A 13,173-nucleotide genomic window follows, 5' to 3' on the forward strand; every position below is an offset into this window, starting at 1 on the left:
GGACAGGGTTATTTTTACATCTCTTACGCCTGACCAGTGAAACGGAGTTGGTTTTTGACGTGTGTAATGCGAATATGCGAAGCTCTCAGGCACGCGATTCGCATGGCACGCGGTGACGTCTAGTGTGGACACGGCTTCTGACTATTGGACATGGTTTACAACCGCCGCGTGCGACTGTAGCTCGTTGGATCGGCAGTCACACTAGGGCTACCCGAATACTCGATTTTTTCAAGTTATTTATAATTTTCAGATGATTTATGATGATGATGAAAATCTTTATCATATTTCAAAAACCGGGATAAAATCTATCCTACGTCCTTTCCCGGGACTCAACCATTATTTATTATTATTTATTTATAAAATATAGGTTATTAGGTACTCAATACACAAATCAGCCGGCTCCTAGTCTAAAATTCTTATAATCGAAATTAAATGACGTTTAGGGTTGGTAAACTACTGACCGGTGGGACAGTAGCCCAGGCTGAAGATCTGGCTGCTGAAGTCGTGCTGGTGTAACTGGCGGCCCTCGCGCAGGTCCCACGAGCGCACAGTGTTGTCCAGCCCGCCGGTCCACAGCCGCGTGCCGTCCGGGCTTATGTCTATGCACGACGCGCCGTCTGTATGTCCTGGGGGCACAAATAAGACGATCAATAATAATCTTATGTAATGAGGGTTTTCGCGTATGAATAATGGTTGTGTGGTTATCTAAACGATTCGACATTTCCAACTCAATATGATATTCTGTGGAAATCTGTAATTAGCTGTAAGTTTTATTCAATACTAATGTATAATATTACCAGTAATGTATCGCCGTTGATTTCCCAAATAAATAAAATAAAAAAATAAAATAAAATAAAAATGAAAGATTCGCTAGATGGCGGGACGTGGATGTGGGGTCTGACTGCTGCGTGATTGGTGGATTTTGACATATCTGTCAATGTCATGTCAAAAATAACCAATCATGCAGCATTTGGACCTCGCGTCTACGTATTGTCATCTGGCGGATTTTTCATACGCGAAAACCCTCATTGCACCGTTACACTATGTGAAAAATTGACCGAGACGAAGCTTTAGCACACCGAAGTATAGGCGACTCACGGCGAAACTAACTAATGTGCGTGTTTACACTATACGTCTCGACCAATTTCCCGCTGTGTACTTGCGCCATATAACTAGCTTTTGCCCGTGACTCAGCTAGCGGTAAAATCCCCCCCCCCCCCCCCCTGTCGTCTAAAATGTATATCACGATCGTAGCGGGCAGTCTTGACCGCATGGTTGCAAAAAGCTCGTGGAAACGGACAGCGCAGGACCGATAGCTATGGAAATCCTTGGGACAGATCTTTATCCAGCAATGGATGTATTTAGACAGAAAATTAGGGCTGTGATAAAAGACAAACTGCTGTGTAGCAAACTTACAGTATTATAAAATATTACGTACCTTGGAATTGTCTAACTAATGTTTGGTTCTGTAGATCCCATACGGCTATGTTTCCGTCTGAACAGCAACTGAAGCATACCTATAAAAAGATACATTGTTTTTACAAATAATGTGCCTTGTTACAGACCGAATTAGAATAGCCAGCTGGCTGCAAAATTACAGTCGGCATAGTTAATTTTGAAACAGAAAATCATTTGATTTTATAATGTCAAGCCAGGCTGTGACGAGTAAGTGTTTTTCAAGCGAAGTAAGATAGCTAGCGGAATAGGCAGATTGCGTTCCGCTTTAGTAAAAATAAAACTCAGTAAAACTCATTTATTTCTGTAAATAGGCTTAAAAAAAGCACTTTTACACGTCCCAGTATTAACCCTACCATTGTTCAGTTCTGATCAGTACCAGTAATAACCTGCCTCGTTCTCATTTCGGTGGCCCTATTGATTTATATTGTGACATAGCTTCCTCCGTTTTCCCCCTTTTCGCAAAATGTGACAAAAAAGATGCAGATACTCCTGTTATAAAACACGTAAGAATAAGTTACCTTAGAGTCGGGACTGATAGCGAGCGCGTAGCACGCAGGCGCGGACGAGGTCAGCTCGGCCCTCATACGAGGCGTGGGCGACGCGAGGTCCCATATCGATAGGTTGGACGTCTCCCCGCCTACAATATGGGTCCTACTCTTGTCTAAACAATACATACACATAACAATGTTACCTTAGAGTCGGGACTGATAGCGAGCGCGTAGCACGCAGGCGCGGACGAGGTCAGTTCGGCCCTCATACGAGGCGTGGGCGACGCGAGGTCCCATATCGATAGGTTGGACGCCTCCCCGCCTACAATAAGGGTCCGCCCGTCCGGCAGAAGCTTTACTGATCTTATGTAGTTGTCTCTTTGCTGAAATGAAATTGGAATAATTCAGACTTCTAGAAACACGAAAAGCTGTGCAGATCATATAAAATTTTTATACTTTAAAAGACGCATGTAAACCATGAAAACGTTTTATCGTTCTCAATAAACGATAATAATTCTCAGTTTGTCTTATGCCCGTTTTCACCATCAATTCCAATTTTTTAAGTGACCCCTATGCATGGTAACACATAACAGCAATTTTGTTTTCATAGGGGTCACTTCAAAATTAGAGATTGATGGTAAAAACGGGCATTAGTCGACTATAAACTTTGCAGGCCTTATGGCGCATTTAGTTCTCTTGTTCTTGCTAGTAAATGGACTAAATAAGATTGTGATAACAATCACAATTTGTGAGCATTATCAGTCTAGAGCAGCCTATTTAGCGGCATATAGAAATCTTTGGAATAATGATAAGAAGCTATCTTATTTTCACTAAAGCACCAGTTCTTTTAGGTGAATGCGTAAAACAAGCAAATAAAATTAAGGCAAATGAAATCATATTCGCCAAGTATGAGGTGACTAATTTAAAAGTGAACAACGATCAATAACTTAACTCACCAAGCAATCCAACTGTGAAAGAGGTTCCAGCGTTGTAGGTGACACCGGATTCGTGATATCCCATAGTTTAACACACCCCTTGCCTCCAGTATATGCGTGTCGGGCCCCATTACTTAGCGATAGGGCCACCGCACACACCACTTCACCGTGAGGCAAGGCAGCCACTTGCCTCGCGCCCCGGGGAATTCCCGGGCCGATTAGCGCGTCGGCCGGGAATGGGACGGGCTGAAGAGGCCCGCCACATGTGTGATATGAGTACGCTCTGGAAGATAAATTAGTTTTAAATTATATTTATGTTTAAGATGCTGAGTCGTCGACATCAGGCAGGCTCCTAGTAAGTTTGTTTCAAACACTCTGTGCGCAAACATTTTCTTGAACGCATCATGTCGTCTTGATCTCCCTTATTCTTTCCTTTTCTCCCTTATCCTCTCCTATCCTCCCTTACCTCTCGTCATCCATTTTATATAAATTATATGTATGTATTTATGTATATATTTTGACGCTATTTTTGATTTTGATTTTGATTTTGACCCCGCGCTTCCCTCGACCAAACATTGATGAGGCGCGTCTTCATGGATGACACGATCTATACATTTATACGCAACCATCTTGTTTACTCAGATTTCCATTAACAATGATGACATCGAGTGGTGAGAATTCCTACCTAGATGCAGGCAGCGTTGCGGAAATCCTTGGGGGAGGCCTTTGTCCAGTAGTGGATGTCCTTCAGCTGAAATGAGAGTCTCCAAAGTGTTGTTGCCACAGGTGTCGTAAGAGGCGACTTAGGGACTACACATCAAACAGAGAACGGGCAGAAGCGCTCTCTGAAAAACTTTTAAACTGCAATTTCCAATCCGCCTGCCAAGCGTGGAGATTATGGCAAAACCCTCCACTATAGTGGAGGAGGCTCATAGTCCAGCAGTGGACTGTAAAGAGCTGTTGACGATGATGATGAAGTGTTGTTCTACTCACGGCTTGGCTGGCGCGATCCCGTTGGTCCTATGATGGGGCGGCGGGTCGTAGGGGTGAACCGGGAACCCGTAGCCCCGTCTAAGGCCCAGTTTTTTTATTCATAGTTAAAATAACCAATAGTTAAATTTGACAGATGTCAAATGACAAGTGGTTAAATATCAGAAGTTTTTTTTTACGAAAAATGGTTAGCTTGACTTTTAGTACATTTTTTAACTATTTGTTTACAAAATTTAATAATTACTTATTTTAACTATGAATAAAAAAAACTGGGCCTAACCCATTTATACACAACCATCTTGTTTACTCAGATTACCATTAACAATGATGACATCGAGTGGTGATAATCCCTACCTATTTGCGGGTAGCGTTGAAGAAATCGTAGACGTCCTTTGGCTCAAATGAGAGTATCTATACAGACCTAGAGTTTAACTGAGACAGTGCCAGAGGTATGGGAGCGGCACGGGACCTTCCTGATCCGTAGTACACCTAACAAGTCCACCTGAGTGGACTACGGGCACTTGTCCACTTGGGTGGACCACGGATACTAACTTAGATACTACGGACCAGGAAGGACTTTGACATATGACGTGACAGAGCATACAAATCTGAACTCCCGCTGGCATTTGACGTAACAAAAAACACTCCCGTGCTGTTCCCATAGCACTACAGCTATAGTGTTGTACTTACGGCTTGGCTGGCGCGATCCCGTTGGTCCTATGATGGGGCGGCGGGTCGTAGGGGTGCGGCGGGCGGTACCCCGCGTAGCCCGGGAACCCGTAGCTACGCCCCTACCCCGTTTATAGACAACCATCTTGTTTACTCAAATTTCCATTAATAATGATGACATCGAGTGGTGAGAATTCCTACCTAGATGCGGGTAGCGTTGCAGAAATCGTAGACGTTCAAATGAGAGTATCTATACAGACCTAGAGTTTAACTGAGACAGTGCCAGAGGTATGGAAGCGGCAAGGGACCTTCCTGATCCGTAGTACACCTAACAAGTTCACCTGAGTAGACAACGGCCACTTGTTCTGACCTATGGTTCACCTGGGTGAATTGAGGATACCGAAGCAGACCCGCAGTCCAGGGTGGACCACGGATACTAAGATACTACGGACAAGGAAGGATTTTGACATATGACGTGACAGAGCATACAAATCTGAACTCCCGCTGGCATTTGACGTAACAAAAAACACTCCCGTGCTGTTCCCAGTACCTCAGGTACTGACTCAGTTAAGCGCTGCAGTCATATAGATCGTTTCATCCACGAAGACGCGTCCCACCAATTTTTGGTTGAGGGAAGCGCGGGGTGCGGGGAGTTAGATCCGAGCGTCATTATTGTAGTGTGCGTGTGCACTCATGGCTAATGAGGGCTATCGTTTTAGCCCTCACCAGTTAGCGCCACTGTAGAGTAAGGTCCTGTCACTTGCTAGTAGCGAAGACAGTGGCGCCAACTTGTGAGCGCTAAAGTGGTAGGAGGACTATCGCATTTGCACTCATCAAGATGGCGCCATTGTAGAGTAAGGTCCTGTCAATCACCAGGGGTGCCAACTGTTAAGTATAAAAACGATAGCCCTCATTGAGCGTGCACCGATAACACTCAAACATTAGCGGAAGAATGGTGGGACACCTCTTCGTGGATGAAACGATCTATAGCGCTCGCATACTCACTGCGGGCGCCCGTCGCACAGTCGCGACAGCAATATTACGCGCGAGCGATAAGGATGGGTAGCTTGGGGTCATTGGACAAAATTCTACGTGCTCACAGACCGGGCTTTATAGTGTTGTACTCACGGCTTGGCTGGCGCGATCCCGTTGGTCCTATGATGGGGCGGCGGGTCGTAGGGGTGCGGCGGGCGGTACCCCGCGTACCCCGGGAACCCGTAGCCACGCCCCGATCCCGTGGGCGTGGAAGCCCGCCCCATTTTAGCACCTGGCGTTCCGGGTTTCTCCTGACAAGAGAAAAATGTATTTTAGGGGCTGGATAAATGTAATTCAAGGAGAGTAAAAACATCTTAATTTTTTTTTAAAACGGTAACGATGCACAGTGTTTTATTTTGGCTTAGAAGCGGACATCCCTGTTTTATTAATTCAATCGTTAGATATTACTATTATGTATAAAACTGATGAAGGAACTAGTAGTTGTATTTGTTTAGTTTCGAAGAAATATTCGATTTTGTGATTTTATAAAAAAAACAGTTTTAGAAGCATATTTCCTAAAAAAAATACATTAAGTCAAAATTTTGTAAATAAAGGATGATGGGCATATTGGGCGTTAAACCAACAGAAACAAAAAGTATACTAAATTAAAGCTTAATACTATTACTTCATTTCATAGTATGACAACAATCCTGAAATACGCGGGGATACGGAGATAGAGGTCGTTGAATATGCAAAGTTTCCATAGTATTTCACATCACATTAGGGTAATAAAAATAGTATTAGGTCAATTAGATTGCTTTTGTCGACCATATTGAGAGTATTGTATCATATCTTACTATCGATTCTATCGATTTAGTAAGTATGTATACCGAATAAATCATAATCGATTATTCGATTGCAATAATCGATTATATTGCTGAAAATAAGGAATTGAATTAACAATCAAATGATAGTAATGATGGTAATCAATAAAATCGATTAATCGAATTGTAATCGATAAATCGTTATTTAGCAATATCGATTAATAATCGATCCGTTATCGATTATGCGACAACACTACAACTTAACTGGTAGAAATCCCATTGAAACATGACTGTGTTCATGTCATTTCTCTAAATGGTACCTATGTATGGTCGCTTATAATGTAGAACATGGTTTAAATATACCATTTGTTGGCCCCACTCCTGAACTGTTGGACATAATAATGGATAAATAACTTAATGTATTTAAAATGTAAGTAGATAAGTATATTAATTAATAATATTGTTTGTTTGCGCAATAAAGCACCTATTACTATTACACATTATGTCAATTTCCGAGCAAACCCGGGAGTTTTTGGTAGTTATTTATATGAAAATATATTTCTGATATTAAGTCCTAACAAATAATAGTAGTTACATTTCTGTTGGTTTTACGCCCAGATTCCATAGAAAAGTGCCCATCATCCTTTATAGCCTGACCTGTGGGTCTAGACAAAGTGCAAATTATAATCGCAAACCAGTCGAAAAGTGGTCGAAAAGCCCCTTTTTTGTATGGAGTTTTGACGGATTCGATTTTCGATTCGATCAAAAAGTGCGTTTTGTCTAGGGGGGCAGGAACATAAAAACCCTCGCCATGTTGCGGAAAACTAATGGTACTAATTTCTTTTAATGGCAACAGTAACTGAAAACTTCATTGACATGTCACCTTGTATGTCAGTCTATTCCTGTCTAAGTGTAAACAAACTTTATTTTAAATGTGCGCAATTGGTTTTATGAATTAAATTGCTAAAATATTTTTATAGTCGTGAAAGAAAAGTGGTTCACAATGTGTTAAAGTATTTGTCGAAGAGAAATACTAGAATCAGAATCAGAATCAGAATCAGAATTTTATTTGCGTAAAAACATGGTATATAAAGATGTTACATGGTATATATAGAATTCAGTAGTGCACATGTTTCGCCATTACAAATAGCATGCAAAATTACATTTCAGTCAGTTAATTAATTATTTATATTATAATAAGTATAGCAATTTAATTTTACATACATTAATATTAGGTTTTGATGTCAATAAAATCTTTAATGTCATATATTCTTTTGTCAATAAGCCATTTATATAATTTTGATTTGAATTGGTTAATATTTAATTGTTTAATGTCATTAGGGATATTATTATATATCTTTGTACACATTGTTAGGCAACTTTTAATGTATTTGGCTGACCTTGGAATAATGTCTAACACAAGTCTGTTAGGATCCCGTTTCAGTCTTGTGTTCCTGTCACTTGCTTTCATAAATAGGTTGATATTTCTCTTCACAAAACAGCCTATTTCAAAAACATACAGTGCCGGCAGCGGGAGTAAGTTTAAATTTACAAAAACTGTTCGACAGGACGTACCGGGCGGCAATCCACAGATAGCTCGGATACACTTTTTTTGAGCTATAAACGCATTTTGTCTATTTGTGCTATTTCCCCACATAATTATCCCATAACGCAAAATGGAAGCTATATATGCGTGGTATGTAGTGAGAGCCGTTTGTAAGTTTGTCACCTTCCTGATTTTGTTAAGGGCATAGACAAAGCTATTTATACGATTGCACAAAGTATCTATATGCAATTCCCAGTTTAAGTTTTGGTCTATGACTACTCCCAAAAATTTGGTGGACGTTATTTCCTTTATTTTGTCAATATTCAGTTTAAAATTGGACTGATTATGATTGGATTGATTAAATTGGATAAAATGTGATTTATTAAGATTTAATTTTAAATTATTTATGTCTAGCCATTTAATAACGTTGTCGATTGTTTTATTTATGTCAATTTCATGGTCACGTATAGATTTATTTTCAGATGTCACGATAATAGATACGTCATCGGCGAATAAGATGCATTTATGATTTGTCACTACCGTTATGTCGTTAATATATAAAATAAACAAAAGAGGCCCTAGGACACTTCCTTGAGGGATACCACACTCAACAATTTTCGAGTCCGAAACGTAAGGTATTACTTCGTCCTCTACTAACTTGCTGACAACTACGCGTTGACTACGATTGTTTAAGTAGGATTTTAGCCACTGATGAGTGGGTCCTCTTATCCCTATCGATTGTAGTTTTTTTAATAAAAGTTTATGGTCAACAAAATCAAAAGCCTTTGACATATCAAAGAAAAGTCCTGTAGTTAGATATCTGTTATTTAGATTATCTAATATAGTTTTTACTAGAGTAAAAATTGCTAATGTCGTAGACTTTTCCTTCTGAAAACCGAACTGTGCTTTATTAATAATGTTATACGTGTTACAGTAGTTCATTAATCTACGATGCATGCATTTTTCGAAAACTTTAGATAGTATTGGAACTAACGTAATTGGTCGGTAGTTGCTTACCTCATTTTTTGCACCTTTTTTGTACAATGGCTTGACTATGGATTGCTTCAACAACTCGGGAAATATACCCATTGAAAATGAGAGATTTATAAGATGTGTTAGAATTGGTACAAGTCCTTCAGTACATTCTTTTATAATTTTTGTACAGATTCCGTCAAAACCTTCGGAGTTTGTGTTATTTAGACCAATGATTTCTTTTTTAACTTCATCTTCATTCATTGGAAGAAGAAACATTGTGTTTGACATGGTATTGGTATTTTGATTTTGTTGTGTATTAGTCGTTGTCGTATTTTTATAATTAGTCAATTCAATAAAATAATTATTAAAAGCCGCAGCTATGTCAGGTGGGTTAGTCAATATTTTATTATCAAATTTTATTTCAGAAATGTCATCGTCTACTTTGGAATAGCAGGTTTCATTTTTAATTATTGTCCATGTCGCTTTACATTTATTTTTACTATTATTTATATATTTCATATTAGAATTCTTTTTTGAATTGTCTATGCATTTTCTTAGAATTTTGGAGTACTTTGTATATTCGTTTTTATTTTTGTCCGTTTTGTCTTTATAGTATCTAAAACGTAATGACCGTTTTGTTTTACAGCTAGTTTTTAGCCCGTTGCTTATCCATTTTTGTTTGTTTTTATTGGGATTTTGATTTATCCTAATTTTCTTGTCTGGAAAACACAGCTTGTAGAAAAGACAAAGTTCATCATGAAACTCTACAAATGCCGCGTTCAGATCAGTGTTTGCGTATATTTGACTCCAAGTCATACTATCTAAACACTCCCTGAACTTGCGAATGTTTTCATAACTGTAGTCCTTTCTAAGTATCGCATATGACCTTGGTATAAAAGACCGACGAACCGGAAAACTCAAAAGCTGTGCAGTGTCATGATCTGATAAAAACAAGGGGAGTACTTCAGCAGTGGCATCTTTAATATTGCTAAGCACATGGTCTATACACGAATTTTTGCGAGTTGGTTCATTAATATGTATATTCAAATTATAGTTACGACATAAATCACCAAAGTACTTCGCAATACTACTTTTTTTTAAGGTATTGATATTAAAGTCGCCAGTTAAGACAATTTTGGTGTCACGTTTATGTTTTTTCAATAGGTCAAACAGTAATTGGTCTAGTTTATGTAAGAAAACTTTTGGGTCTGATGTGGGTGTCCGATAGATACATATGACTATCAATTTATGCATAGGTATTTCAATTCCACAAATTTCGAAAGTTTTTTGGCTTGCATACGTTTTTAGTTTAGTCAGTTCTCGGTAAGTATATTTTTTTTTTATTAGTATACATGTGCCACCCCTTTGCTTATCCCTACAAAATGAAGATGCCAACTCATAGTTAATCATATTTATATATTTTTCGTTGCCTGTTCTCAAAAAGGTTTCAGAGAGACATATCAAATCTGGTTCATTACCAGACTTGTTTAGTTCCTGTAAGGTTATTTCAAGAATATCTTGCTTTGATAGTATACTGGCAATATTTTGATGCATTATATTGAAACGACTTTTAGTTTTATTGCTTTGAGGCACGAAAGGAATTGTTTTTATTTATTTGTGGGAAGAACTGATGCAAAGTAGTTTGAGTTAATTGCGATGACTCGATAAGCTCAGGACCTTTAGAGTTATTATTTCTAGTTTGAGCTCGAGCAAAGAAATATGGAATGGTACCTTTCCGATGTTCTTTTCCAATGTTTTTAGTTTTTAGCATACCGCGCACTATATATTTTTTCAGCTGTTTAGGGTCGAGATATTTGTGTTCATAGTCAACACAGTCGATTACATAATTGATACATTTTGCTAATTGAAAGACATTATTAGAGTTACAATTGATATAGTGACAGTTTTTATATTCAGTACAGATTTGATTTATACTGTGATTCAAATCAGTTAAGTTTAAGTACCTATTCGACAGTATATTTACTACAATTATGTCATGTTTAATAAAGCGTTTAACTAATCTGTGTAAGCTTGCAGCTGTAATTTTTTTATCATAATCGTTTTCCCCAATACAAATTATTATTTTGTCGCTAGGATTTACTTCTAAATTAAATACGTTACTTAATACATCTGGGGATAGTGCGTACGGCTTTGTTTGTGCAGTAACATTATATTTTTCATATTGTGTGTGTTCCCGTTCACGCGTTAAGGCAGCCGATAGACCATTACAGCGTTGCGTTCCGAAGATGAATATCCGTTTTCTATCGTCAACAAGTCTTGAGCATTCAATATTCGTGCTTTTCGTTCTTCCAAGAGTCTCTTGTGAGTCATGTGATAATTTCTGTTCCAATGAAGAGATACATTCTTTCAGATTCAGTATCTCCTTTTCAGCGAATTTTAGTTGCTTCTGTAAGGTCTTGATTTTATCGCTGAGTGTCTGCACGACAGTTGAATTAGGTTCAGAATGTGTCATCGAAAATACAGCCTCGGACTGTAATGTTGAGCGCCTGTTACTTTTTTTGGAGCAGTGACTTGCATGACTGTCATTTAGTGGAGATTGGCATAATGCTTTCAGCATATCATTTTCTTTTGCTAATTTGCTAAGTTGCTGACGAAGGTTGTTATTTTCAAGAGACGTATTATCAAATTCATTCTGTAGTATGGCATACTCTGACCGCAGTAAAGTGATAGTCTCTTTCATTTCCTCAATTATTGGAATTGGGTCGGTCACAGTGCAGTCCAAGCTTTTTGATAGTGGTTTATCTAATGAATCGAGGGTCTCCTGCGTTAGTGAGTCATTAATCATATTAGAGATGGGCGATTCGAATGACAATTGTGATGCAACGCTCCCGTTCGGCGACTGTGATAGTTGTTCATGAGTGTGTGATGACATGCCCGAAGGTGTTCCCCGGTGGCAGTCCATTCTTGAGAGCACGCTCGCTGGTGTTGATTCTGGGGACCCGGGTGCAGCCTCCGACAGGGTCAGACAGGGGGGAGGAGTATTTTTTGACCTGGCGATGGTGTCCTTTTTCCTTTGCGTCACGTAAGATGTAGGATTTGGTGTAGAGGTCTCCGTCGCTTTTTTGCAACATAAGTTACACTTCCAGTTCTTTTTTGTATTTGCATCTTTGAGACGATGCAATTTTTCCGAGTAGCCGATACAATCAAACTCAAAATAGTTGCGGCAGAACGAACATTGTACGGCGTCGTTTGAGTCAATTTTCTGTTTACATTTGTGGCATTTGACGATGAGCGCCCTCCTGCGTGTCACTAATACATCTTTTTTAGTGGGTTTTGACATTTTGTGATCTATCTGAATGCACACAATGTTGTAGCAGTTAGTACAATTCCAAGTTGGTAGATGTCACGCTGTTGTTGTATCTACTGTATGGCAAGCAGAGACCTCTAGTGGTGAGTAGCGAGGTTCGTTTATTGTCGTTGGAAGATCTTGTATGGCAAGTAGCGACCTCTTCTGGTCAGTAGCAAAATTACGATATGAGTGTCCTGGTCACTGTGCGTTGTCGAAAACAGCAATCCGCTTTCCACAAATATCAACAGATGTCGCCAATATTATTATGGAAACTAGTGTCATCTAGCGGTGAGTAGCAGCGGTGTACTGTCTTGTTAGTCCATAATGATTCATCAGCTGATTGTGTTTACATGTCATTTGAAAAATTAACGTACGAATAATGTTTATCAACAATTTTCACGTAAAATGTTTTCACTCACTGAGTTTAAGTGCTAGAATAGTTCACTCCACACCAGTTTATGTCCGAGATTGTAAGTATTCACTCGTAATATTCACGTTTATAGTCACTATTTATCACCGGGTACACATCAGCACCAAAACAATAATCCCTTGAGATATCATTGTAATAACGTCTGTGGCACTTTATCAAACGAAATTCTATAAAACACTACTGATTTTATAATCATATTGGATGTATAAATATTTTTAAATAACAAAAATACACGGAGTCGATTTCACTGTGGCGACACCAACGCCATCTCTCTAAGGGTTCGGACAATATTTTCATTGAATAATGTTTTCGACAAAGGTTGTCAAATTGACTGACATGTTTATCGTATAGTACAGTCCACTATGAAAATTAGCTGTGGTTTGTTTCAACTACCTATTTTAAAAATTTTTGTCACTTTCTAAGTGTTGAATTTTATGGGATTGGGAAAGAAGTACCGAGTTTGAAGCGTTCATGAGCAGACATTGCAGTTGAATATTCAAGTTCTGAATTTGATTATTGATGAATAATAAAATAAATTCTACTAGCTCGATTGATGGTTTCATTTAATTTATT

At 38.8% G+C, this 13,173-nt stretch overlaps 1 protein-coding gene across 1 annotated transcript in view; it reads right to left on the bottom strand.

Moving 5' to 3' along the window:
- LOC135079552 (protein groucho-like) overlaps nt 1-13,173 on the bottom strand; it is a 36,789-nt gene that overhangs the window by 4,033 nt on the left and 19,583 nt on the right. The window contains exons 12-18 of the mRNA XM_063974203.1: nt 5,669-5,826; nt 4,562-4,654; nt 3,875-3,952; nt 2,903-3,164; nt 2,150-2,329; nt 1,439-1,517; nt 462-626 (exon numbers count right to left, since the gene is read on the bottom strand). Coding sequence (XP_063830273.1) covers nt 462-626; nt 1,439-1,517; nt 2,150-2,329; nt 2,903-3,164; nt 3,875-3,952; nt 4,562-4,654; nt 5,669-5,826 — 1,015 coding nt within the window. The remainder of the gene's footprint in view (nt 1-461; nt 627-1,438; nt 1,518-2,149; nt 2,330-2,902; nt 3,165-3,874; nt 3,953-4,561; nt 4,655-5,668; nt 5,827-13,173) is intronic.

Source organism: Ostrinia nubilalis, chromosome 16 (genome assembly GCF_963855985.1).
Source record: "Ostrinia nubilalis chromosome 16, ilOstNubi1.1, whole genome shotgun sequence".
NCBI classification, from domain to species: Eukaryota; Metazoa; Arthropoda; class Insecta; order Lepidoptera; family Crambidae; genus Ostrinia; species Ostrinia nubilalis.